At 44.1% G+C, this 27,645-nt stretch overlaps 1 protein-coding gene across 3 annotated transcripts in view; it reads right to left on the reverse strand.

Annotated features, from left to right (window-relative positions):
- Positions 1-402: 402 nt before the first annotated feature.
- LOC146967309 (zinc finger MIZ domain-containing protein 1-like) overlaps positions 403-27,645 on the reverse strand; it is a 115,054-nt gene continuing 87,811 nt past the window's right edge. The window contains exons 6-24 of one of the 3 annotated variants that reach the window (XM_085761820.1): positions 21,012-21,047; positions 10,969-11,104; positions 10,498-10,612; positions 9,811-10,028; positions 9,483-9,684; positions 8,986-9,261; positions 8,155-8,340; positions 7,941-8,018; positions 7,664-7,832; positions 7,435-7,576; positions 6,060-6,270; positions 5,774-5,879; positions 5,510-5,670; positions 5,349-5,416; positions 5,167-5,235; positions 4,823-5,067; positions 4,541-4,704; positions 3,647-3,949; positions 403-3,557 (exon numbers count right to left, since the gene is read on the reverse strand). In XM_085761820.1, the coding sequence (XP_085617946.1) occupies positions 3,450-3,557; positions 3,647-3,949; positions 4,541-4,704; positions 4,823-5,067; positions 5,167-5,235; positions 5,349-5,416; positions 5,510-5,670; positions 5,774-5,879; positions 6,060-6,270; positions 7,435-7,576; positions 7,664-7,832; positions 7,941-8,018; positions 8,155-8,340; positions 8,986-9,261; positions 9,483-9,684; positions 9,811-10,028; positions 10,498-10,612; positions 10,969-11,104; positions 21,012-21,047 (2,993 nt within the window). In that variant the 3' untranslated portion in view covers positions 403-3,449. Of the gene's footprint in view, positions 3,558-3,646; positions 3,950-4,540; positions 4,705-4,822; positions 5,068-5,166; positions 5,236-5,348; positions 5,417-5,509; positions 5,671-5,773; positions 5,880-6,059; positions 6,271-7,434; positions 7,577-7,663; positions 7,833-7,940; positions 8,019-8,154; positions 8,341-8,985; positions 9,262-9,482; positions 9,685-9,810; positions 10,029-10,497; positions 10,613-10,968; positions 11,105-21,011; positions 21,048-25,162; positions 25,295-27,645 lie in introns of those variants that run through there. The other 2 variants (XM_085761822.1, XM_085761821.1) reach the window with 2 other exon arrangements.

Raw genomic sequence — 27,645 nt, forward strand, 5'->3', positions numbered from 1 at the left:
GATTGTACATACAATGTACAAACATAGAGACAATGGCCACATTGCATGAATCACCTTAGATTGTATCATTTTTCCAACTGTTCATGATATCAAAAATTGTACAAACTATGGATTTGGTTACAATCTTCTGGACCCGTCCCTCCCACCGGCTTTCTCCGACCCCACCAAGCGATATTCTTTGTAACCTTGTTTGTTTTTTTGTGTTTTTTTCAGGCTTTAGCACCTCAAGAGTATGCAGGTGACAGACTAGAACACTTAGGCTAAATATTACATGTAAAACATAGCTGTCCCAGTTCCCCTAACAAAAGAGGTGAAAGTATATTACAGAGGGGGGAACAAAATGCTGAGATACCCACAGACACTAACTAACAAGTTTCATTTTCCATATTCAGCCACTTCCAGTAGAGGGGTTGCAAGCTTTTTATTATTCTGAAGAAACAATGCACATTCCCAGGGAAAATGAATACATTTCTGTTCACATGTCTCTATAGTCATTTACATATATACAGGCATTCTTGGGACGTTTGACCTAGCCTTACCCGCTCTACATCCTTTCCAGGCCAGAGTGGTGAACGTGCCCTTCCTCTCTGTATTTTTTATTTTTTATTTATCTCTTTTTTTTTTTTTTTTTTAAACAACTTCCCCCAGAAATGGCCCTTTATTGTGATTGTGCAACTACAGATTTGGGGTGCTGCCTAATACAACAAATTGGCTTGACTTGAGTGCAGGAACAAAATATGAAATGATAATGACTTCCATGGGCTTGATCAAAAGTTTCAATTCAGATAGAAGAAAATGAAAATGTAGCAGTGAATTGTTTTTAAAAAATACTTGATTCAATGTTTTCTTGTGACTTAAATATGAAACAACATGTCAGTGTGCTGAATTGGAACAAATAATATTTCTTAAATGACGTTTAAAATAATGTTTACACAAACCCAGGGAGGTAAAATGAGCACAATGCTACAGTTGAAAGAAATTGGATTTCTAGCCTTACAGATTAATAAGAAAACCAGTACAAAATAATTTACCAAAAACAAAAAGGGGATAAAAATGTATATGGTCTCGTGCTTTCAAAAAAAGCCACATTTTCTATAACAAAAATATAAACAATATCATGAATTTCTTTAAAATATGGATGTGATATATCTTTAAAATACCACTGTGTATTGACAATTAGCAACAATTATGATATTCACATAGCTCACTAATTACACTGAAAGCCAGCTGATACCACATCTTTTTGAAACCATTACTGTTCATATAATCACTGATAAAATGTTAAAACATAAGTTCATGAGCAGACAACATTGATTATCTTCAATCAAATACATCTGAGTGTGAAAGAAAATATTGCTTCAAACCGAGCTTGACATCTGAAAATTGAAGTGATGCTACACAATCACCTTGAGCTGATGCAAGGAAGGAGACCGCAGAAAAAAAAAACGGGGACGCCTGTCTTTATAAACGACAGGCAGAGAGACAGAGAAGACTGGGAGGAAAAGTGACTAGAAAGCACAGTGACCTGCAGGAAAATAGCTTATGAGACGTTCGGACTGGCCTCCACTGAGAGAGGAGGCGAGACAGCTGTCGGATGCTGGTTACAAACAAAGTCAGTGGTCAGATGGGAGTTTGGGAGCATATGTGGTTACGTCGGACGACTAATGATCAAAGGACAAACATTATCAAGATGATACAAAAATATTCACAATGATATTTACAGTACAATAGCATTTCTTAAAAAATAATACATTTGCATACTGAACAGCACTCTTCTCAAAAAGTGAAATTGAAAACAAATGTGGCAAAAAGGTTTGCACCAATACTGCTTTAAAAACCACTTCTTGAACAGTAGTGATGGATAAACTGTATTTGTCCTCCCCCTATATCTTTGAAATCAATATAACCTCCCATCACATCAATAGAAACACACACACACACACACACACACACACTCATTCACACACACATGCACACACGCAGTCTCAACACAGGACCAAGCAAACACAAACATCTCCATTCTCAGCCCTCCAACTTTGGTGATGTTGAGCAGTTTCCCAAAAGATTCATGGATAGTTTAATTATGCAGCAACAAAAAAAAAGAAAAACAAACAAAAACATAATACAGTATATCCAGCAAATACACAATCAATGTATTGCTGATATCAGCATTATCCCTTCAGTGTTAGTGTTAAATAAATCATACTAAATCTGACAGAAATCCAAACACAAACGTACAAACAAAAGAGCTGTGGAAACAGCAACTGATAAAAACCACACTATCTTTTTTTTTTTTTTTAACCACATGAAACAGCACTAGACACGGGCTTGGCACACATGCACTTTGTAGACTACTTAAACAGCACATCATTTAACAGGGAAAGAGATGCAACTTTGCAAAAACGCTGACACGAGCGACACTGCGGCTCATGCAGAGCAGACGGCATGGAAGGAGTTGGAATAGCAGGAAGCAATAAACGCAGCAGGATCAACACAGGAACCCCAATCTCTCATATTGTACCTTTCATTTCCATTAAAATCACTCCTCTGTACAGGAGGATGGTAACTATACAATGTGTAGAAGTAAGCATAAGCTATTCTTCTTGTGTAATATAAAGTTTTTTTTTGTTTTAGTGGGGCCAAAATCTCTGTTCCAGTTGTTAACCCTTAGAGGACTGAAAAGCAGGGATATCTCTTTTTGACAAAAATATGTATGTATCACAATTGTAGACAAAGTGAAAGCCGATTATTCCCAAAAGTTTTTTTGTTTTTTTTTATGTTGGCAGAAGAGCAAAAAATCTTTTAAAAAAACCTTTTGTCAAGGACAGACATACACGGATCCAACTGATGTTTTTTTTTTCCTTTCATAAAGTGAGATAATTAGTTTTTTTGTAATTTTTTGCATTGCCAAAATCTCTTGTGCTTTTAAATGATGTGTGGTGGACAAAACAGTGCGACTAACCAGACCAGTCGGGGAATGGAGCTGTGACACCAGGAAGCAGTGGCCTCGCAGATTGGAATAACGATATGGACATAACGCACACTGGCCAGATAGCGCAGGGTTTTTTTTTTCAGTTATTTTTCTTTTTTTAAACAGTTAATTCCTTTTTCTTCTCAAAAGGAAATAAAACATGAATAAAAAAATGCTACAACACGTTTCTAATGTGCACACAAACACCTGTGTGTGGCGTTAAAAAAAAAAAAAAAAAAAAAAAATCAACTGAGTATAGCTGCACAGTTCAAAAGGTATCGCCACGGGCTGAGCATCCTGCTGTGTCTTTTGAGTTTTTAACCTCTTTCAGTCAATCTGCGCTGGCGAATGAAAACTGTACAAGAGGAAGAAGAGAAAGGGAGTGCATCTTTGTGTTTATCAAGTACTGAGCGACCGCCCTGGGGTTCTCAGGGAAACTGCAGGCAGTCAGAAAAGTTTATGCGTGTCTGAATCGCCTTTAGTTATTTTCAAAGAGCGATAGAAGGTCGTCGTTGCTATTGCTGGGAAGGTCTGGGGGATCCAGGTACGACAACAGCTCGTCTGGGTTAGCGAGTTCTGGGAGGAGCTGGAAAGAAGAAGAAGGGATAAGGTTGTGAGGCGTCAGGTCACTGAAGATTTGACTTTACAACTATCTGCTGTGTGTCGGGGACTCACGTCTAAAGATGGCTCGGGCATGTCCGACCCTGCTTGGCTGTCCAAACTGCTGGAGGGGTTGAAGGCCAGGTCGCCATGGGGATGGTTGTTGGGGCCGGGCTGCTGCTGCTGCTGCTGCTGTTGCTGCTGTTGTTGCTGCTGCTGCTGCTGCTGCTGCTGCTGAGGAGGTGGAGCTTGTCGCGAGGGCTGAGGAGGCCCGCTGTGGTGTAGCTGCTGCCCTGATTGGCTCCCAGGGTGTGGAGACGCATGTAAGCTCTGCTGCAATGGACCATGGGATTGGTCATTGCCGACAGAGTGAGGTATCTGCAGAGAGAGAGAGAGAGAGAGAGGGGGAAAATATTCAGCCTGGGATCTGTAACTAATATTTGTATGATCAAATTTTTATTATTATTATTGATGTCAGAATTTCTGTTACATTGAAAACAGATTGAAGTCTCTGCAACAGCACTCAGTTGGCTTAGCTTAACAACAAAGGCAGCTAATAGAGACCTCTGGAAGTTACAGGTCTCAGCCAATTAAGGTCTGCCAACAACCCCTCAGTAAAAAGTAAACAACCATTATATAAAATGTTAACTGCTGAGCTTTAGAGGTGCTGGTAGGTACTTTTATATGAGCAGATCCAGGTTAGCCTCCAGTCTTGTTGCTAAATTAAGTTAACCTGCTCTGCAGACATGGGTCTGGTATCACTGTTCTCTAGAAATATGCACACGTGTAATACATAAAATAATCAAGTATATTCATAAAATGTCAGAATGTGCCTTTAATTTTCCTTTTCTGGTGTTATTTTATCATTCTCTACCTCTCTACTCTCTCTGAAACTGGAATCATAGCACTTTTGAAATCACAGTTTGAAATTGTGTGAGAGCACAGTCAGACAAAACCGGGACAACTCACTGAGTCAGGCATGTTGTGGGAGAGTGGCTTGTCTTGGGTCATCAAGCTGTTGGGCATGTCAGGCGGGTGAGAGAGCTGAGGACCGTGCATGAAATCGTTCATCGACGTACCACCAGGGGTGCCGTGAGGGAAGTCGAAGTTCCCGTGTCCCTGGTAACTGTTTCCTATAGCACACAAAATAAAAAGCATTGAATAATACACGTAAGCATTTCTCACAGTTATTCCAAGCTTCTTGTAGAAATTGGAAGAGCTGCTATATTGTATGTTTAAGCCGTTTACTACCTTGGCTGCCATATTCGCTGTTGTTTCCCCCTTGCTGAGAAGGTAGTGATGGGTACGGTGACGGTCCAGGACCGAGCTGAGCTATCATTTCCATCACATTGGGCATGATCATCTGGCTGGGACTCATCGTCTTGAACCTCTTGGCCAGTGGTCCATCTGGATCCTCCTTGATATGGATGTCAGATTTGATAGCCACCGGCCGCCAACTACACGTCGGGTCGATGGTTACCTCCTCAAACTCCGAGCTGGTGGAATAGAGGTAAATTCAAATGGTTAAAAGGTGCCAGACAGTTTGAAGGAGCAGCTTTATATGGATTACAAATTTGTTTCTTGCTTCAGCTTACTTTTGGATGGCGTTCAAAATTCCCCACATATACTGGTCCACTTCCAGTCCTTCTAACAACGCTGTTTTACTGAGGAGAGAAGAAAGACGGGGCTTAAAATGCTGGAAGAGACTGTTTTATTAATTACAGTGACAAAGTATTAACAGGACAAATACTGCCAACTATCTGTACGGAAGACTTACTTGCATACAGGACATCGCCATGTCCCCCGCTCGCAGTTCAGTTGTAAATATGATTCCAAATCAAAACACTGCAAGAAAACAACAACAACAACAATGAAGATTTCCACTCTTTTAAAAATCTTTGTCCCTGAAGGCATCAGACTACTATCTGTAGCGCTCACCTGAACGTGTTTGCAGTCATGGCCTCTCGCTGGAAGCTGTATCCGCCGGAAGGTGATGGGACATTTGAGGGAAACCTTGATGGCCGTCTGCTCCACGCCGTCCTCTCCGTTGAGCGTGGCGTTGCCCGACGACGCTGCTACGCTACTGAAGTTCCTCTTAACTTTAAAAGCGAGAAGGGAAGGAAACGTCGCGTGTAAGAAAAGGACTCAGAGAGTGATGGGGACTTTAGGGAGGAAAATGTGAGTGGGTTGTTGTGTGAGTACCTTTGGTGATGCAGTGCTCTGCAGGCAGAAGCCTCTTCTTCAATAAGCCCTGGAGGACAGAGCGAACCGAGGGCCTGTGGACCAGCTGCAGCACAAACAAGTGCGACTGTGGGAAGACACATCAGTTTCAACATGTGTATCCAGAAAAAAAGAAAAAGAAATACTCGACAGATCATTTTTTAAATTTCATTATAAGCCACTCTTATTTATCTGACTTTTTTTTTTTTGTGTGTGTCAGGATTTATATAAACCTCTTTATATTAGTTCTGGAGATTTGTGCACTCACACAGCAGCAGGCAGTGACTGTGATCTGGATTGTGTTCCTTCCCGGCTGGCAGACGTGTTTCAAGTGCAGAGGTTTGTGGGAGGTCTTGTTGTCACCCCTCTCGATGGTGAGTGGCGTGGCGTTGACGCTGACTTGGACCGATGCCGGCCAGTTGGTGTTCATCTGCCGGTCTTCGTGATGATAGCACTTAAACTGGAGCTCCAGGTCCGATCTGGAGGAAAAGAGAAAAAGAGAAAATACTTATTGGAAAGATCTATGCAATGTTAAATGGCAGTAATCCATTTTTTACAAACCATTCAAATACAAAATGAATGAAAATGAATTAGTTTTACATGTCTGAGTTATCGGTGGTTAGTCGTACTTGACTCTTGTACAGTATGTATAATAATAAGAGCAAGAGCTCCTCAGGCTGTTCATTTTAATGTATGATGCTGAATCATTCATAACCTTTTAATCAATTCTAAAACAAACAGACATCTTGTGGTGAGAGGCCAGATTCAGGATGACACAACGTCTCTCCGTTTTGGCACCAAAAGGGATCCTGAGAGTGACTTTGGCTCGAGAGTGGAGTTAAAGTAATTACAGCAAAATCACAGAAAATGAATGCATGAATGACCTTCTTGAGAGTTAACTGGGAATAGCACTAGTTTGATTTTTGAATAATTCTCTGCCGCAGACAGTGTGACTGCACAACCTTTTCAATCTGCCTGACAAAGGTTAAGATAAACTGAAGAATACCCCATAGTCCTTGACCGCAGGACTCTCATGTGAAGAAAAAAATGTCTTTTTGAAGTGAAGAAAATAAGAAAAGGCTTGTAATTTTATGCCGGCTACAATAGTGAGGTTACCAGCTGGGCTTTATACTGAGGTGGTTTGAGTGTCATCCATAGAACTATGGAAGGACAAATTGTTATTTCTTTTCTCCTAACTTTGAATTCACTATTCTCTCTGCACTGCTGTACTTCTCAACGCTAGCTCCACTTCTAACTCCAGTGCATATTTGTGAGGATACATTCCTCCAGTCTTCCCAACCATGAGTTCTGCCAGTTGTATTCAATGGTGCATCTATATATACAGTCTGTTTGAACAAAGCTGATTTTATGAAGGGAAAACTCTAGGGTAGTGCTCTGTGGGATACCAACATGACTTTTTGTCCAAATGGTAACAAAGCACACCAATCTTGAATCAACCGATCTTTTAGCATAAGGGAATTTACCCTTGCTCCACAAAGATCTTTTGTAAAAACTGTAATTTCTTGATCTAATGGTGACTTTACCAACATGTGTTTGAATTCTGGAAAACACACTGCACTAGAAAAACCATATTAATAAGCCAAAGAGACTGTTTATTCCTTTACAAATGCTGAATGTTTTACCTCCACATTAGTGTCTGATGTACTGAGGGCCTTAAGTGGAAGACATGGTTGCTGACAGCCAGGTTATGCTCTAGCCTGAAAGGCTCTAGGACCACCCCATCCCGCACTGGGAACGTCAGGCGCAGCTCTTCATTGTGGTTGGCTGTGTGGGTGAAGAAAAGCGCCGGTGAGACTTTTAAAGGAGTAAATTGTGTTTTTACCTCTATTGTATATTTACCACTTAACTGACCTGGTGGTGGAGGGAGAGTGGTGATATTTGGTTTGATGTCAGGAGGAAAGGGCGGCTTCACATCCTGGTTTGGCGACAGGTACGGAGGGATGTTACTTCCTGGTGTCATCGGAGGGGTGGGGTTGCCTGGCACCGGAGAGTGTGGGTAGTTACCCACCGGTCTGGGTGGCTAAAGTGAAGATAATCAATTAATATCTCATAGCCCACAGGACTGTAAACAAAACAGCCAAGAGTATGATAATGTGATCAAACACAAGAAGTACTAAAATGAACTTACCCCATTCATATTACCCTGGCTGTACTGATATCCACTTCCCGAGAAATTATTCGTTTGGCCATTAAAAGGAGGCTCTTGCTGCAATTAAAGAAAACAAATTCAAAATTATTTTCTTCTTTTCCAAACTCACCAAACTGCTTACACCTTGCTGAAATGGTTTATGATACCCTGTAAATACCCTTTACAATTTGGGGGAAATAAGAAGCTACGGTACCTTATAATACTGGCCCATGGCCCCGCTGGGTGGTGGTGGGTACTGGCCCTGCAGCTGCTGCCCTGGCATCCTCTGGCCAGGGTAGTTGGGGGACGGCAGTGGCCTGGAGGCGTTGGGTGTGGGGTACTGACCCTGCTGGTTAGGGAACTGGTTGTTTGGTCCATACTGCTGTCCACCATAGTTAGGCTGTGCATGAAGTGGTGAAAAAGATATTCAACATAAAGCAAACAAGCTTCATATTTAAAGGGATAGTAGCATTTTTTTAAAAGTGGGGTTGTATGATCTACAGATAGCCCCTAAGTACTTTAATTGCAGTAGAAGACTCTCTGCACTCCTCCCGTTAGCAACGCCAACATACAGTGATGTGAACAGACCCAAAGAAACGGCCTATTTTCGCGGCCTAAAAGAGGTTTTACCTGAAAAAAAATAGCAGTTTTTATTTGGACCTAACCAACTGCTGATTGGCGGGCGCTAACTCTGGGCGCAGAGGGATACGTGAGTTGGTTAGGTCCAAATAAAAACTGCGTTTTTCCTGCACTTTGAAGGGCTGGAATAAATTATATTATAGCGAACAATGGAACTGTGTATTTTTTTTCAGGTAAAACCTCTTTTAGGCCGCGAAAATAGGCCGTTTCTTTGGGTCTGTTCACAACACTGTATGTTGTAAATCTCTGGGCAGGGCTATGGGCTGGCGTTGCTAACAGGAGGAGTGCAGAGAGTCTTCTACTGCAATTAAAGTACTTAGAGGCTATTTGTAAATCATATAACCCCACTTTAAAAAAAATGCTACTATCCCTTTAAAGTGAAAGCAGTGAATGTGTATCCACTCACCTCCCCTGGGTACGGTCTTTTCATGCCCTGCATACCCATGCTCTGCGGTCGGGGACCTGCGTAGCCTTGCTGCGGCATCCGTTGGCCGTGGCCCCCGAAAGGTCCCATGCCTTGGCCCCTGGGCTGGTTCATTCCCATGGGGGGCCCACTCATGTTGGATGCATTCATGCCTGTGCCCATATTCCCGGGGAGGGACGGAGGGCCACGGGGTCCTGGCTGGTTCATGAACTGGCTGTTGTACGCCTGGTTTGGTCCCATCTGGAAAGAGGAACTCATCTGGAAAACAAAATGGGTTCAATCAGCCATCATTAAGGCAAGGGGCAAAAATCTTCTAACAAACAATAGACAAAAATGTGCACTTGTTAGCTTTTGTTATCATTAAATGCGCTATTTGGCTCCATTACAACTGTGCTATTGCTGTAATGTAATGTAAGTCATTTCTTCTATGAATACAGATGCTGTCACACTGGCGATATCAGCTGTTTGCTTTGTCCTACCGGTCCGTATTGGTTCATGTCCTTGTTCTGGGTTTCCTGCAGGGCGGCTACGGTTGCCGTGGCAGTGGCAGTCGCGGTGGCGGCGGCGGCAGCAACTGCAGCAGCCGCGGCCGCAGCGGCCGGCTGGGTGAAGTCTGAGGGAGGACGGGAGTGTGGAGGGATACCCATTCCACCAGGTCCAGCATTCGGCCCTCCCGGGTAGCTACAACAAAAAACAAAAAGCAATAATATATCAGAAATGACTCTAGACCAACATGTGGGAAGAGTGCAATGAAAGCATCTGAGAATTACTTGTTGGGAAGTTTTATTCATCCACAACTCCACTTACTTGCCACCGAAGCCTCCTCCTCCGGGGTAGTTGGGTCGTCCATACATGCCCTGCTGCATGTAGGCCTGGTTGGAGTTGCCTTTGTTGGGGAACTGCTGCTGAGGACCAGGGAACTGAGGTGAGTTCATCCCTGGATTGTTACCAGACATGCCCGAGCCCATAGGGTTACCCCCGGGGTTCATGGGGTTGTTGCTGTTGGCCATGTGATTCCCTAACACCTGTTGGACGTAGATGCACAGAGACATAAAAAAAAATGAGGAACAGTAAATGCCGAACGTTTTTATGACGATGATCAAAATAACTACAGATCAGAATACAGGTCTGTGCGACGGACCGAACCAAGTGATGGCTGTTCTAAAGCTGTTAGCAGCAGAGTTAAGAAACATGGCACAAGTCTGTTCTAATCAAAGCTGAAAGTGCTGCCAAGGTATCAAAGCTTCAAGGTCAGCCAATTTTGTTTGTTGAACTGTGTCGCTTAACTCAAAAAGACAAAGGTTTACATATATTTACATATAAACTTACAACATCAGTGTCTCCTCCCCTATCAGTGTATGTATTGTACATACATTTTTCATAATTTGATAACCACAGAAAACCTCAACATCTACATTAACTACAGAAACATGATCCTGTCAGATATTAGTCCACTCAAACTTTTACTAACTCAGACAGGTAGGTAGGTCTCACCTGGCTCTGTGAGGTGTTGGTCACACCCCAGACGGTGGTCACCACGGACAACGAACCTGGAGGCTGATTGGTGTTCTGTTGCCAGGGAACTGAGTCGTAGGGAAAAGACCCATCTCTGCAGGGGACAGACAAAAACATATTATGTAAGTGAAAGAAAAGTAAGTATATTTACATTTGCTGAATGATACAGAGTTTTAAATATGCACAAACATTGTGTTGTAATTATAAACTACATGTACTCGGGGCTGGGAGGTGCTGTTTGTCCCCACTGACTGACTGTGCTACAAGCAGTTAGTCTGGCAGTTTGTCTGGTCACTGATCCATAAGGAACACTGGGCTTCATGTGGAGAGAAAGGGCTTTCCCCGAGGGCCTGGTCTGTCTGTTCGCACACCAAAACACACACACACACACACATGCACAAAAATACACCTCACATGCATGCCAAAAAGCGCAGCAGTGTGGACACTGACCCGTGCGAGAGGCTGGGCTTCATGGAGCTCATTGGTGGCTGCATGGGCACTTTTCCCGGAGGCTCGTTCTGCCTGTTCTTCTGGTGACGGAGGAGGAGGAGGCGTCCCAGCTCCTCACACCACGAGGACAGAAGAGCTAGAGAGAGAAAGAGAGAGAAAGAGAGAGAGAGCAGAGGAAGAGTGTATCAGTCGCTGTCGGACTCCTGTGAGAAATAACCGCAGAGGTAACAACCCTCCACTGCAAGCGCTGCAAAAAAAACCCTGCAAAAACTGATTATGTGAAAGCAGTGGGGAGGTGAAACAACAACTAGGGAACAGAAGCTTCTGAGAAAAACTGGACATAAAACTGAGAAGCAATGACCTGACTGACAAAATAGAAAATAGAATTTTACCATGCAAAATATCCTGTGATAATGTCGTAAATGCTGTTTTGACTAAAATTATTCATATTTGATATATGTTATATCAAGTGTTGGGTAGTCTTTTTTATTTTTTATTTTAAGACTGATCAACTTTCACTCTGTTTATGAGCTGCTTTATGTTTCCTGGTCCTGAAGGATTTAAATGAACCTTTTTACATTTTCATGAGCGTGATTGCATATAGGTTAATGTATTGCTTATATTCACCCTAGCAGCAGGAGACACATTAGCTGCTTGGTTGCCGCAGTCGCATTTTCTGTCGTGTTCATCAACTTTCAGTGACTTGCAAATAAATTCAAAAACTATTTACTTGGAAAATGAGGTGATGCCTTTTTTTTGTAGGGGGGGGAATGAATAAAGATAGTGAAGTGAAAGATGTAACCTTAATATAATATAGAAAGTGATGGCACAGAAAAACCTCCGTCAATGAATCAAAAAGGATTCTTTCTCCAATATCATTTTTCTTTTCATACTTATTTGCTTAAGTGGAAAATTTTATTCTAAAGCATTTCCCTGACCCTTTTACAGTCGATTTACTGTCATTCTCTGATTTAAAGGTGCTATATTTTACACTTTCCCAGTGTTTTATTTGTGTTGATATCTACAACAAAATATATTTGTGATACCAAAATAACACCTAAGTGTTGTTTTACGTGTTACTCTCTTGGGTTTTTCTCTGGAGGTCTCGTGACAAGCCTCTCTCTCTTCTGATTGGCTGACTGTTTTCTGATTTCCTGGCTGTTTTCTCAGTGATTTAATAAAAACATATCAGATTTCAGGTAAATACTGGTGGTGGTGAGTTCGGGTGGCCCGGGCTTGGGGCGTGGCTCAGAGCCGTGACTGCTTTGTTGTGACATCACAAAGTTACAAAAGTCCTGACGGATCTTTTTCAGGGACAACTTCTACATCTTGACTGTGTGCATTTCTGTGTGGACTAAGCACTTTGATTCTTCCACATATGGTTTATATAACAAATCAGAGCCAAAAACATAAAAATATGTTACTATAGAAGTTAATTAATTTGCCCATTGAGATACAGACCAGCTTCCAACATGCAACAAAGATGTGAAAACTGATCAGAGACTTAATCTGTGATAAATATGGTTCTATATGAAAGAAACAGTAGCAAACAAAAGGAAACACCTTTATGCTGCAATGTAAAAAAGAGTTGCTTCCAGACAGCATGCCACTGCTGCTCTCGGCCACTAGGGTTCACTCTGTGCCTGCAGATGGGACTTGTCTCCAGCCCTTCCCTTCTCTCCTCTCCTCCATCCGACATGCCGCTCGGTTAGGTAGCTACCACAGAGCGCATTTGATCGAATCATATGCTTTTCATCTGCAGTGTATGTTTTTGTCCTGTGCCAACTACAAAAGACTCACTTTTCCTTTTTCCCTGCCTCTCGCCTCCCTCTCTGCGGCATCAGGAGGAGAAAGGAGAATGTGGATTCAATCAAAGAGCAGGGCAGCCACCTCCTCTTATGATTCACAGCACTTCTAGGCTGAGTGAGGAGCGAGGGAGGAGGGAGGGGCAGGGTGGGTGAAACAGAGAGGCTTGGTGATTTCAGCTGCGGTTTACTCAAAAAAAAAAAAGCCACGTCAATATGACAGCAGACAGTGCAGGCTGTCCTCGCAGGCAGATCCACCCTGCTGCCACATGCAAGGACGGCCTGCCACTGCACATATTACACTGTGAGCAAGAGAGAGAGAGAGAGAGAAAGAGAGGGAGGCAGAGAAAGACAGAGTGATAAAAAAAAGGTTGAGTGAGTCAGTGAGAGAGGAGACATCAGGCTAATGGGGCTGATGGGAGGAAGGAACAAACAAAAGCTTCAGACTCCCATCACAGACATGGCAACCCAGAGATTTGACCACACATGAGTGCTTGCAAACAGAGCATAAACCCACTGACACACACACACACACACACGTCAGGAAGAAAAAGAAGAAAGAAGTCACAGTGGTTCATATTAACACAAACACACAGAGGTAACGTAAATAGGACACGAGATGTCCTCTGAGTGCCGCAGATTTTTCCGAGGACAAAACAGAATTTCAGCACTGGTGCACAAAACACACACACACACACACACACACACACACACACACACACACACACACACACACACACACACACACACACACACACACACACACACACACACACACACACACACACACACACACACACACACACACACCTTCTCCTTCGCAAAGCGATCGCACCCCAAAAGGCACCTCCTTCTCCTTTTCATTTGAACACTGAGCACACCAGCCTCACTCTGTGTAAAGATGAGGGCTGGAATACAAAAGACATGTACAGATGGTGCCAGCAGTCTCCCTGCCTCTCCCTCTCCCTCTCCCTCTCCTCTCCTCTCCTCTCCTCTCCCCTCCCTCCCACTCCTTTAAAAGCAGCATGGGGCTCAGGCGCAGAGGCAGCTGGGTTTTTCCTCCTTCCCACCCGCTCATGCTCCCTCTCTTTTTCTCCCCCCTTCTCCTCCTCCTCCTCCTCCTCTTCCCTCTCTCCCTTCTCTCTTCTTGGCAAGACAGGTGCCAGGAGACAGGCTGTGCTGTTCCACCAGAGGATTGATCTGACTTTACCACGGCTGTGCTTTGGTTGACAGAGGACTGGAGGCCTCTCAGGTGCTTCCTCTCCTAAAAAAACATCACACTCGCAGGTAGATGCGCCGATTTGTAGTTGACTTCTAATTAAATACAACTGGATCCGAGCATGGTTAATGGGTTTATGAGGTTCACATCTATGTCAGAATGTCCTGCAGTGTTTTAACAGCCCCCTCCCACTCCCTAGACCCCCTTCTGATGGAGAGAGTTTTCAATTCAAGGGCCTGGCGACCAGCCAGCATGTTACAGCTCAATTAGGTCCCATTATTCTCTTCCAACGAGGGGTAACTTGCACTTCTTCTATGTTGATAAACATGTCTCCGCAATTTATCTCCTAACTGTGGCACCGTGAGGCCGTCTGGCTGAGGGGACGATATCCTCGTTTCACGCTGAGGCCGACATCAACAGCCGGGGGACAAAAACAACAACAGCGTTGAGCCGAGCAGAGAAATGACAATACATATCTGAGAGGAAGAGGAGGGGTGTGTGTGTGTGTGTGAAAAAGAGGCTGCCACTTAAAGAGGAATTATTCTGCCCCACCATTAGATAAAGGGCTTATCACCACACAAAATTACCACCTCCACTGAGCACCAACCTGTTTAAAGGAGAGGCACTCTGTCATTGACTCACAGGATAAACTTCAGGTTTCATATGAGGGGAGGAGGAACAGCCAACCCGTTACTCCTCACAGTCTCACCCTTCTCCTCCTCCTCCTTTAACCAGACGTCTCTCAGGACAGTGCGGATGATGAGCACAAAAGGATTACTGTTTCTCTTCTCCTGTCCTCCCACAGACGGCTTTTCAATAGACTCATCTGTTTCCCTCACTGAGAAGAGCCAAAACTGGAGATAATCGTCTCAGGTATAGCTCTTCCAAAAATCACGACGACTACTCGGGGAGTGTATCAAACCGCCGTTTGGTGCTCCACACAGCCATCTTTTTTTTATCGCCTTATTTACATTGGCCTCCCTGGCGGCGATTGGTGTCTGTCTTCCATAAGGAGAGGAGCCCATTCTGTTTGCCTTGTAGATGGTCCCAGGGGCCCGGCAGAGTCTGAGCCGTATTGATATTCTGGTGCTCAGCTGCACAGCCTGATGGTCAGCCATGGCGAAGGAGCGCTAAATGCATCTGCTGGGACTAGATGGGTGGTTCAGGAGCTGGGCCCACAGCTTCCAGCTTCGCTCTCTGTCATAAAGCCGAGGTGGGGGTGGATTGGGGGGGAGAATGCATGAGGAAGGGGGGTTGGTTGGGGGGGGGGGGGGACATGACAAATGACATGGACTGCTTTCCTGACAGTTGTTCAATGCTCTTTCCAATGATAATGCCCCCACACCCCACCTTTCACCGCGCATACAGACAGGAGGCCGAGAGATAAACTGTGCTGATTAAACACCTCAATTCTGTCTCTTTTCACTCTCCCCATATAGATGGGGCCACTGGATTAAAGGGTCACTTGACCCAAATTACAAAGAACACATTTTCTCACTTACCTGTGCTGGTGACAGGTCATTTTGGCTCAGCCATGTTTTGAGATATTTGTCTCGCGGATTTTTCTGCCTGTCCTCAAAATCAGTATGACAGAAAGGTATGCTTGCTGTTCAAAATGTCATCTATTTTGCTGAAAATGTCATTTTTACTCAAACAAAATAGTTTTGTCAAAGAGTTTTCAGTGGATCTAGCTTCTATAAGGTGACGGTGGTGTGTTGTGACGAACTGTGTAGGATATAACTACAATGTTGGAGCTATAGCAGCTACACATATACCACCATATGTACTGTGATTGGTCAGCTTGGACTGATAAAAAGCTCAAGCAGTCTTCTCAATTTCGGAGATACAAATCTAAAATGAAGCCGCCTCCCCCCTGCAAAACCATCAAGGGCCGACTTTCCCACCATTCCTCCCATCACAAAGTAACTGAGAGAATGTAAACAACACAGTTACTGCTGCGAATAAAGGCTAGTTAACGATGTATCCGTCTACAGTTGTGGTGGTGATAAATCAAAACGGATGCTGTAGGTATCCTGTTAACTCCCCGGCGTCAAACTATAAATCCATCTTACTAAAAAGGAGTAGTCCGTGTGAAAACTGACGGCGTGTTCTGGGGATGAACCAAAGCGAGGGAGGCATTGTTTCAAGAGAGACGTCTTCATTTTTCAATACTTTGAGTTGGAAAAATAAAAAGTTGTAGGCTATCGAGGTGGAGACGGAAATCAAATCAATACTTTGTGTGTTTAAAACAGATGTGGAGCAAAATGAGATGATGATGAATAGTGACTACAGGTGATGAGAGAGCAACAATAACCTTAAAAACATGACATGAATGGCAGCCATTAAAAAAAGTCACTCCTTGAAAATATTTTTCCTCTTCTCCCCCCTCCCACCCCCCCTCTCTTTCTCTTTTCCCCCTGTTTTCTGGCAGGGGATTGAAGAGGAGGCAGCAGGTAAGGCAGATGCCAAGAGCTCTTATGATCCCCCCTCCACCCCCAGCCCCAGCCCCCGCCCCTCCCTCCTCTTTCTGCTCTGTATCTAATAGACACCTGCTCCCTTGTCAACTCTGGACTCCCACCTGGCACCGTCCCACATGGCTCGGTCACTAACGTCCGTCCGTCCGCGCGCAAACACGCAGCACACATCCTGTCATCACAATCGCGCTCACATCATCAGCACCCCCCCCCCCCATCCCCGCCTATTCCCATCCGAGCCGTTAACGCAGCCACGAAGTCAAAAATTTTCAGCCGTAAAACCTGTCGGAAAGAATCATGACCCCCAAACTGCTTGTTTGAAGACATTTAGCCAGAAGGGCCGAAAAAAAAGCAGAACAAAGACCATGAGCAAACTAACAAGAAGGGCTCTAGTGGGCTGCACTCTTTAGTTTCTGAGGGAGCGCTATTCACATTCTGTTCCTCCCTCCCTCCCTGCTCTCTCTCTCTCTCTCTCTGCCCAGAAAAGGTTTGAATGGACACAAGCCTCCTGCAGGCCAAAGTCAATTAAAATAAGAGAAAGTCTAGGGAGCCCTGGTGTCCCTGGTTACTGAAAGCACCCAGGAGGCCGTGCAAAAAAAGCCATGTTTAGCCGAGTTTTAGCCAAAGAATTCCCCACTTATGGCCCTTTCTGCAACTGTAAAAACACTGGGCTTTAACTCCTAACATAATACAAAGTTATATGAATAACTGGTTGCTATGACACTGCTTACAAAGGCCCAGCTGGTGCCAAACTATCCTGTATAAACTACCGGCTGGATTATAAATCATCTCCCACTCTGCCTCGCGGCTCTCAGACACAGTCGCCACAGAGCCATGGATGCCCACCTGGCAGCCATCAAACCTCTCTTTGTCTTCACACAGATGCCACAAATTATTCATCGATGCCAATTTGATAATGAAATGGAAGCGACTCGTCCATCATGCACTCTCCCTCTCCAAAAAAAGGAGTAGGTATAACAGGTTACGGACCTGCCAGCCCGCGACAGGCTTGAATTGTCCTACTTGTTCATCCGTAGAGGGATAATTAGCTCAAAGCTCACAGGTGTACCGCCTTAAACACATGGTAACATGTTTTGTGTCTAGCTGACCCCATCACCTTGGCATGGCGAGCGAGTGCGAGCTGGGTGGTTATAAGTCTGTAAACTCGCTTCATTAGCTCACGGTTTTTCAAGTCGGGTGAGTCATTGGGTGACATATTTCAGGGTGTGCGATGCTTCCAGAGGGCTGATGAAGTGGGAAGGATGTGTGAAGTGGGAACATGTGAATGTCATGGCTGCCATGTGGCATCAAGATCCGACATATTTCCACTGTTGTCCCGTCACGTGAATACACTGTATATTACAGTTCAGTAGCTACATTGCTGAATGAACTGCTTCCTTCCGTTAGCTGAGAGACATAAAAAAAAAAAAAATCACAGATGAAAGTGAGTGTTCAGCAGTGGAAAAGCAGCTACATACTGTGGATTGAAAGCATTAGTGCTACCAGTTATAAAACAGCCCGTCTATCTAGACCAGACAACTGCCTCCTGTCTACACCTCATCTTTGTCTGCCCCCCCCCTCCCCTCCTCTTGCATTATTTCCTCTGCTGCTCTCTCTGGGAAGTCAGTGATGTTGGAGTCTTGTCAATGAGTACTTAGGCCCGTTGCCTCATGGGGAGCCAGACTTGCTGGCTAGGTTTTATGGCCCATTTCAGAGCTGCCCCTGCTTAAATACAGCCTCCTGCTGGCCACATGGCCGCAATGTCGTGCCATGTCCATCCAGCGAGGAGAAGGGAGGCGGGGTGTGGGTGAGGGGAGGAGGGGAGAAGGGGGGGGTGCGGTTGGACTCGTGCCAGCGAGGTTTTACCGAGGCCACAAGCATATGTGGCCATGTGGAGGCAAGCAACACAAGGAGAAAAAGAAAATGCTACGGATTTGGTGTTTCTGGGTTACTGTTTTGACATCCTGTGTTCTTTTGTTGCAAAACCAAAAACCTCTAAACGGCGCATTACTGAAGGAAAGGAAAGCCGCTCCTCTTAACCTCCCACTTCTGCTGTCATAATAACTTCAGTATTAAAATATCCAGTTAACCACTTTGTGATGCAAATTTCAATGTATATACACATTTAAAAAAGATGCAGGATTTCTAAATAGACATCAAAAATGCCAAAGATAAGACATTTATCCTCAAATACAATCTGCGTTCCCAGATTCGAGATGAAGATAATACTTTATATCTCAAAGGAAATCCACTTGGCATGAGCTGAATACCAACTGGAACTGGATGATACAATATATGCCACACTCTCAAGATGATTTAGTCAGATCTCATCTCTCCGACTGTCATTTCTTTCTTGGTCATGGTTACACAGGAACCAACCATCGCCTACGCAGGCCAGTGTTTTAAAAAGATAATCTCTTTGGCACATGCAACAAATCTCTTCATTAAAAACAGGGCATGCCACTCGCCGTCCCTGTAAAGCACGAAGGTGGAAATCCATAGCATTTCACCCCCTGGTGTGAATTAATTCCCTATGCGTTTAAGCCAAACATCTCCCCCGACCCAACATTCAGGCTTCAATCTGTTACTGTGTGTGTGTCGCTCGCTGCTACATTAAGCTGATTGGGAGCAAAACTCCATCCAAACCTACATCTTTATGTCTAAATACAGGAGCTGAAATCTGGCTACACTTTGTCAGAGAGTCTGAGGTCAAGTTTCACACCATCCACACAGCTTTTACTACAGATACATGTGACATCGGACCATTTGGCAACCCATGCTACTGTATTCTAGTTTTCTAATGTATTTTCCCTACTACGTCAATTAACCTTTATGCTTTATATACTGAAAATAATGCACCAGACTCTTTTCATTCATCAGAAAGTCAAAGTATCACTCTGTGGAGCTGGAGTAGTGAAAATGTAATGAAACATGATGTCGATTTTATTATTTTGTCGTTTTATCCTTGTTCATATTTTTGTTGCTTGTGATTATGACTTTTATTGTTCGTTGCTGCTTTTTTGAAAAGTTTTTACGATTGCTTCACAAAATGTTTATATGACTATAAAACTCTCTAACATGCATTTGAAAAAAGTAAAAGAGCAAAAATGTAAAGTATACATGACTTGGTTGTGATAGATAAATAAACAAAAACACTATAATGCCACTGTCTCTAAATGATAACCACACTGCTCCGCCAACACTAAATGTGTTTTTTACCCATACAATCATGCAACCAGATTATCAGATGAGCAGACCTGCAAGGAAGCGGCTTATGGGAGCCAGACTGTTTCCCCGAGCAACAGGCTGCTATTAATGAAGGCCCAGCTTTAAGCTCTTTTCTACAATGATACTAATTAGGCACAGAGCAGATGTGCCCAGACTAGTGCCCACCTCAGGGTGCTGGGCAGGGCCGGTAGTGTCACGGCGGCATACGCTGGTGGCTGATTCACCTGTGACCTTTTCACAGTGGGCCTGGTGTCACAGCCTCCCTCTAGAAGTACAGTGGAAACGGAGACTGGAGGAGCCGTGGGTCGAGTCCTGCCCCCCTCTAGGCTCATTAAAGTCATCCATATGTGCAACAGATCAGGATTTGAATAAAAAGCATCCTATGATGAACGCTACTAGCGGCAGATCCAAAACGCCGAAACTTTGTTCGCTTCTCTGAGCAAGACGAGATCTGAGCATCTCTGTGCATACATTATGTATGGCCTGAGGCAGCTTTCATGGAACAATATACATTTTGCAGATATATGTATGTTTTGATTTTCACTTGCACACCTCATTGCTTCAAACTGGATTACAGTTATTATACGATATTGTAATGTATTTGCCTCTGTGTCTTTTAGTCTCATTTGATACATTGTTATCAGCTCAGTGTTTGATCCATACTGTATGCAAACAACTGTAAAATAAATATCATGTAAACATCTCATTTGATATATCCCATATTTTTGTTTTGCCAAGTTCTGAACCTGATTCTGATACTTGCTATTGTTCACAGTAAATAACAAGCCATTTGCTTTATTCTCGACTGCGCTTGTTGTCCCAGTTTCCTTACAGTGATCATTAAAGTTTCATCACGTTATACTCTGACTCCCGACACAAAGCTTTGTTCACAACTTCTACTAACTGCTGTTTCACAGAGATGAAGACGTGGGGGTGTGATTAACATGCAAATCACCAAGAGAAGGAGCAAGGTGTAAACTTAAGATTCATAATGCCTTGGATGAACAGCCGAGAACACCAGCATTGAATTATGACCGCAGGCATATGATGGTGAAACGTAGTGTGACATGCTTCATACCGTGAAACTCAAACAGACAACACAACAGCAGCCATGTAGCTTTTTTTTTCTTTTTCTTTTTTTTTTTTCTAAATGACCAACCAAAAAGCACATCTGATGTCATTCCCATGTACAGTTACAGTATGTCCACACAGCTCAGCGTGCCGACATAATGTATACGGGCTGTGATGAGGATGGTTGGTTGGATTCAGCCAGTGTTTATGGGTTTCCTGTGCAGCACTTCAACACACAGCAGGTACCTGAGTCAGACTGACACCTCCTGCAGCAGCTGGTTTCTGTAGGGTTCAAATTTTTCACATTTTACTGGACTTTTACAAAACATTTCTACGATATTCAGTGAATGACAACAGACATTTCATTAGGAGTTGCTCCCGTGTTCAAACAAACTCATGAGGTGTAATTCACCTGGGCAGAGAGAATGACTGACGATACTGTGTATGAAATAAACAAAATTATGGATATAATGATTTTTAAACAAAAACAAAAACACAATTTTAAGCAGTTTTACTGTGCTATGGTACAAATGATAATACTCAGTACCGGTAGTTTATGGTTTTTGCTTCTAAAGAGTATTATTATTCCTCATTGAGCATGCTCTGTTCCTTTACTATTGTTCACATGTGACTTTAAATGTGAGTAGGTTTCAGCAGGTCTTCTTTAACAGATACAGAAAGGTATGTTATTGGTGGCTTAGTCCTGTGAAAGAGGAACTAAAGGGATAGTTCAACATTTTGGCAAATTGACCCATTGCCATAATCCATATAGTCTTAGGAGTAGGTTCGTTACCTTTTATTGACGGAGTTGTTTTCAAGGTAAATTCATGCAAAACCGCTGATGCGTGTTCCCGTTGGGGGCAGTTGTTCGGCAAGCAGCCTCTGCATTTGCCTCTAAAACATCTCTGTCTCGTAATGTTCCATTATCATCTCATAGCGTGGTGAATGTGCAGGTCACAACTTGTCCACCAGAGCGTTTTGGAGTTGTTGGATTGTGTATTTGATGAGTTTGATGAGGGAAACCAAGAAATCCCATGAGCCTCTATAGAGTAGCTCAGTAGCAATAGCTTGCACCGACAATTAAAGGTAACAAACCTACTCCTAAAACTATAGGGATTATGGCAATGGGCCAGTTTGCCAAAATGTTGAACTATCCCTTTAAGCTCTGTTGTTGAATCTCTGCTGTGGAGTTTGATACTGTAGAAGTAACTAATTTCTTAATGCCCCTTTAACACAGTGTTTCATCATCATCCAATACAGTGTCAGTTGTAGACGTCTCCTCATATTCTGGTTTGTGTCTGAGATCGTGTAAAGGCATTTACTCTCTTCCTGAGGCGGGTAACTTGCACTCAGATCAAGTGAGGTGCATTTCCACTGCTCTACTCCCTGACACCTAATCCACGTCAGACAAAAAAAAAAAAAAAAAAAGATGATTACTTTTCACCTACGGGATTGATCACAAATTAAGATCAAATAACAGCGCTCCCACTGAAGTCTGTGTTTGGTTGCTGTTGTTTGTTCTCTTAAGGACTTACATTTAGAAAAACAAGTAGGCAGAGGCGCTCGTGTCCTCTTTGATGTGAAGTGGGGGAGAAAAAGAAATCCACCTACGGTTACACCTGGCATTTCAGTGCAATTTTAAACCACTGTGTTTTATCAAAGACCACATCATGCTTTTTGTGATAAATTCATACGATTGCGGCTTTGAAGCATCTTTTTTTTGTTACCAAACACTTCTTCACTGTCACCGAATGTAAAACAGAATCTGAACTTTACACGATTCAGTATTAAATGTGATCAAAATCCTATGATGCAAGATCATAATAGAACAAGAGGTGTAAACAAGCAGTGGCTGCAATTACTCTATAATTACTTTCATTAAAGCTGTATGAAAAAAAAAAAGAATCTGCATGTTTTCCAAGTACACAAACAGCATCAACTGCTGCCACATGCAGATTGCTGTTAATTTCGATTTGGGGCTTTATTGAGTAACTTCAGAGAAGAAAGGTCAGTGCAATTTCACAACTTGGTGGGGGAAAAAACGTCTTCAATACCAGAGAACAAGAGATTCATTGAATAGGACAAAACAACAGTAATGAATAGCTGGAACTTTGGACAGAATTACAGTACCAAGACCGCCTGTTGCAAAACCTCTCTTGTCTTAGCATGTTGGGAACAGTCCCTCAGACACATTTTAGAAAAAAAAAAAAAAATCATAATTGCCCAAAACAGAACTTAACTGTTCGGCTAAACAAAACCCTTCTTAGTGAAAGGAAAGCAAGGCGAATGATAAGGAAGCCAACATGCCAAAATATGATTCTCAAGTGAGGTCAGGAGGAAAAAAAGCACACCAGCTGACTCTCTGTCAAAACAGAAACTCATTCATTGAAAAAGAAAGATGTTACCCAGAATCCATCTGGGCTGCTCTAAACAGTTTGTAGCTAATCGAAAATGTCATGTAATGCACTTCTCCTTTGTAGGTCTGTGTGGTCTGTGTGTACTGATGTAGTGTTATGAGTGCTGGAGGAGATTTTTAGTTTATTTAGCTGTGAAGTGAAGAAACTTTGAGTGCTGCAAACACATCGATCAGTGATTGAAGATGTGGATTGTGCTGCAGAAGAGGTTAACAAAGTTTCTAAAGTTGTTTTGGAAACTACGAACCAGCGCTACATTTCAAGCGGACAGATCATAGCTACTAGATTCGACTTCTGGTGGTGGTGGTATTCAGCATGAACAAAACAGGTGCTTGTTAGCATCCCCATGCAGTCAAATGAAAATTAGATCTATTGCTCCTGGTTAAAAAAAACAACAACAACTCATGACTCGGCCATGAGAGGCACTGATTCACTGAAACCAGTGAATTCCTACAGTGGGGGAAATCTGTTTGTGTCTCTGTGGTGACTGTGAGCCCGGCTGGTTGGTTGCTGTGTGGCACCGAGGGGAGTGTGGGGTGTGATAAACTGCCAAGAGTCTCGCGGAAAAAACGCCGCCTCAAGTAGGTCAGCGCGACTCGGAGAGAGAGAGATAATCAAGGCCATTTTGACCCCTTCTGTGTGAGCTGTAAGTGGGTCAAACGCAGCAGTCAGCTGTTGCAACTCTATCACGGAGGGCGCTGCGAGGCACTCGTCATACTGTCATACCCCATTCCGTTAGTTTAAGACGTGGCACGGTGCCTGCCTGCACCCACCAAGCAAGCAACAAGCAACCCAACCCCACCCACCACCTCACCTCACCTCACCCACCCACCCCTTCCACTCCCAGGGGGGGTGAAATAATATGAAGTTCCTCTCAGCAGCGGTAGCACCAACAGCAGTGGATCCAACCTTCCCTCTTGTCACTGAATACACCCCCTGCAAACTCAGCCCTCTTTAACTGTTGTCTCCTCCTTTTGACAGCTCACAGCTTCGCCGCTCTGTCCTATTCACAGTGACACAGCCCCCCCCCCCTCTGTAACCCCCCCCGCACACACTCACACACACACACACACCACCACCATGTCTAAAATGCCACCCGCATTTCAACCAGACTAACTCCAGCTATGTCCCCGCTTATTGCTCACTCTTCACTTCACAGAGAAAAAAGAGGGGACTCATGTGTCTCGAAACACTTTTGAGCACGAATCTGCAACAGCAGAACAAAGGCGATACAGGGCAGCCTTAATCTCTGCACTACTGAAGCCAGCAGCTATTTTAAAGCTCTTTCTCTGTGTCTCTCTATCCCTCCCACCTTCCTCTCCTCTCTCTAACATTCTTCCTCTCCCTCCCTCCCCTCTCTCTCTCTCTCCCCCCCATGTTTCCCTCGGTGTCTCAGGGCAGCAGCTTCTCTCCGTTTTCCTCTCCTCTCTCCCTGCGTGTCCAGTGACTGACTGCACAATACACATCAATTATTCATGGCTGCTCTCTCTGTTTCGCAGGCAAAACCAATCACAGATGGAGTCATTGCTAATGGGCTCCTGCTGTACTTGCCACCGGCTTCTTTGCACTCAAGCAACAAATACCCCAGAGACAATGAGAGGGAAAACAGGGATAAGCTGTAGAGGGAAAAAAGAGAGAGAGAGAGGGAGAGAGAGAAAGAGAAGGAAACTTCATAGAGCAGCAACAGCCATGAGGAGAAGAGGAGGACACACACACGTTTTGTCGTGAGGAGAAGGAGAAAGGTAGGTATCGTCACAAATTATTTAGCAGAGAAATTAGGAGCCGGTTCCTGCAGCAGTAAAGGGTTAAAGACAGAGAGGAGGTGGGGAGAGAGAGAGGAGGGGGGCAGGGATAGAGAGAGAGAGGGGGAGAGAGGGAGAGAGAGGGTGAGGGGGGGTGGGGGTGGGGGGGTGTAGGGTGAGAGGACAGGCAGAGAGGGAGAGGGAGAGAGAGAGAGAGAGAACCAAATGCTTATCTCCTCACCTCGGATGTATGCAGCTGTTATTGATGTATCTTCTTTTTCTGTCTAGTGATCCATTGCCTGCTCTCCCAATACACACATCACACACAGAAGCAGCCACAGCCACTTCGCCAGAAGGGAGAGAGGGAGGGGAGGGAAGGAGGGGAGGGGAGGGGAGGGGAGAGGAGGAGGGGAGGAGGGGAGGGGAAGGAGAGGAGGAGAGGAGGAGGAGAGGAGAGGGAGGGAAAAAAATGCAGGCAGCTCACATTTCAAACTTGCAAAGGGGGGGTGGGAGGGAAGGAGGAGGGGGGGTGGTGCCTAATGTGCTAGACAGCCTGTATCTTGGCCTGGGTCCAGAGCGACGAGTAAAAGAAGCCTCAATCAATTCATTTAAAGCAACATTTGTTATGCTCTGCACCGCAAGTGCTGCGGAAAAGCAGCGGCAGCACCGGTTCAGGTGGGTACATTAAGCAGTGATTCCTGCACCCCCCAACCCCCCCAAAAAAACCCTTGTCTTTGCATACAGTCGACTTAATCCATCAAACTAGTCATTGTAATTAAGGGGCATGGAGGACAGGGAGGAGAAGGGAGGGGGAAGAAGGAGGAGGAATGAGGAGGAGGAGGAGGCTGGGTATTGTGGCTTCCTGATGCGCAGAGGGTTGGAACCGGAGTGGGAGGGGCCAATTAGACCACATTTGTCTCTCAGCACACACAAGCCCAAATAAAGCTTTTAGATAAACAATTACACACCTATAAAACACGTAAACGGTTCTCGGGGCAGACGCGCCACCTGAGTGGGCTGGGCTCTGTCTGGACCGGAGCATCCATTGTCATCTGCAAATAAAAAATGCTCGCACTCAACCGGCAGCGAGTCAATTCAAGTGTTAAATTAGTGCAACTCATCTGTGGCTAAAAATACAATAATAAGCATTTAATTAGAGGCACGGGCTACAATGTAAATTAATTTTAATGCGCAAACATGTGATTTTGTAGCGTTGTAAATTACAGGGCCATATGGAGCCGCTGAAGATGCCACCAATCACCTCCCTCCGCTGCAGGCATGATAAGTGCTACGACTAAAGGGGGAGGAAGGACGGACAAGCTGAACAGCTCTTATCTCTGGTCTCTCCTGTCTGAATTTGCTCTCTTGGTATTTACTATCAGCTGAGAGCACGGTGGGTGACTTACAGCCCCACACCCCTACTGCGAGTTAACACATCAATCACGGCTGGCTGGAAGACTTCAACATACGCTCATCATATGGTGTTAAACACAGAAATTGTCCAAAGTGGACACAGTGTAGATTTACAGCTTCAGTGACACCTACGTCTTTAAGAAACAGGAGCACGCAGCGTTTAACTCTGGGGTGTAAATTGGTGAAGCCAATTTTAGAAACTCCCAGCGTGCAGCCAAGCTTTTTCCTCTAATCCATGTAACTATATTTTATATTAGCGCAAAGACTCAAAAGTTCTTGCCAAATACACTGAAATTTAGAAAAATGAAGGCAAAATGTTTCCATTTGATGAAAGGGAGCTGGTAGCTTCATTGAAATGTGGCCACACAACAAGAAAAAAGAGTTAAAGGAGATTTTTTTGGGCTATTTTTTACAATAGCAGCAGAGAAAAATAGACCAGAAAGTTAGGCAAGCGAGAGCGAGGTGCCATAGGGAGAGATTTTAAGGAGTCGAATAGGTTTCAGAAACAACTTTTGCATAGAAATCAGAAATCCAAATAATAAATAAGGTTGAATGAATCATGAATATCAACTCGTCTTATTCAGAAAATCTATCTTTCAGGTGGAGCTGCAGACCCTGCAGTGATTATAATGCACCAGCTGTTCATGGAGCTCAGTCAGAGAGAACTTAGGCCGAGTATGGAAAGTTCAGGCGGCGGATCATGGCGTAAGTGAAGATTCACTCACTTTGTCGGACTAAAATAAGAGCAGACACCACAGCTCATCACTTCATCTCTCTCTCTGAAATTACGCGTCCAATTCTGTCTTAAATCTGCGTCTAAATCAGATAAACTAATGCTTGCTTATTTCTTAAATACAGTGTTCAATTTGATCCAATTACTGCTGACCGACAGACAAGGCCTGGGCCACCAACAATGTTTTCAGAGTCTGTGTTATTTTCTATTTAGGAAAAGCCGCAGCTAAACTATATGTTGAAACACACCAGGAGAGGAGACAAAACATTTTGGTGTGGAAATCTCTGGGAAGAGAAATTACAGCCCTCAAGGCCTCTCTCACTCTGTGTGTGTGTGTGTGTGTGTGTGTGTGTGTGTGTGTGTGTGTGTGTGTGTGTGTGTGTCTGTGTGAGAGAGAGAGAGAGAGAGAGACCTCTGTATTGTGTGCAGAATCTGAGACCTTTCCACAGCTCAGTGACAACATGTCTGACCTCTGTGTCTTAAGCACCACTTCACTGGAAGACTTGGTAAAAGCTGCTCTACGATCAGCAATTCAGGCTGCAGTTTAAAGTAAATGTACATTATATCTGCACTCCAGC

This window comes from Trachurus japonicus, chromosome 19 (assembly GCF_045865225.1).
Source record: "Trachurus japonicus isolate A0001 chromosome 19, Traja_1.0".
NCBI classification, from domain to species: Eukaryota; Metazoa; Chordata; class Actinopteri; order Carangiformes; family Carangidae; genus Trachurus; species Trachurus japonicus.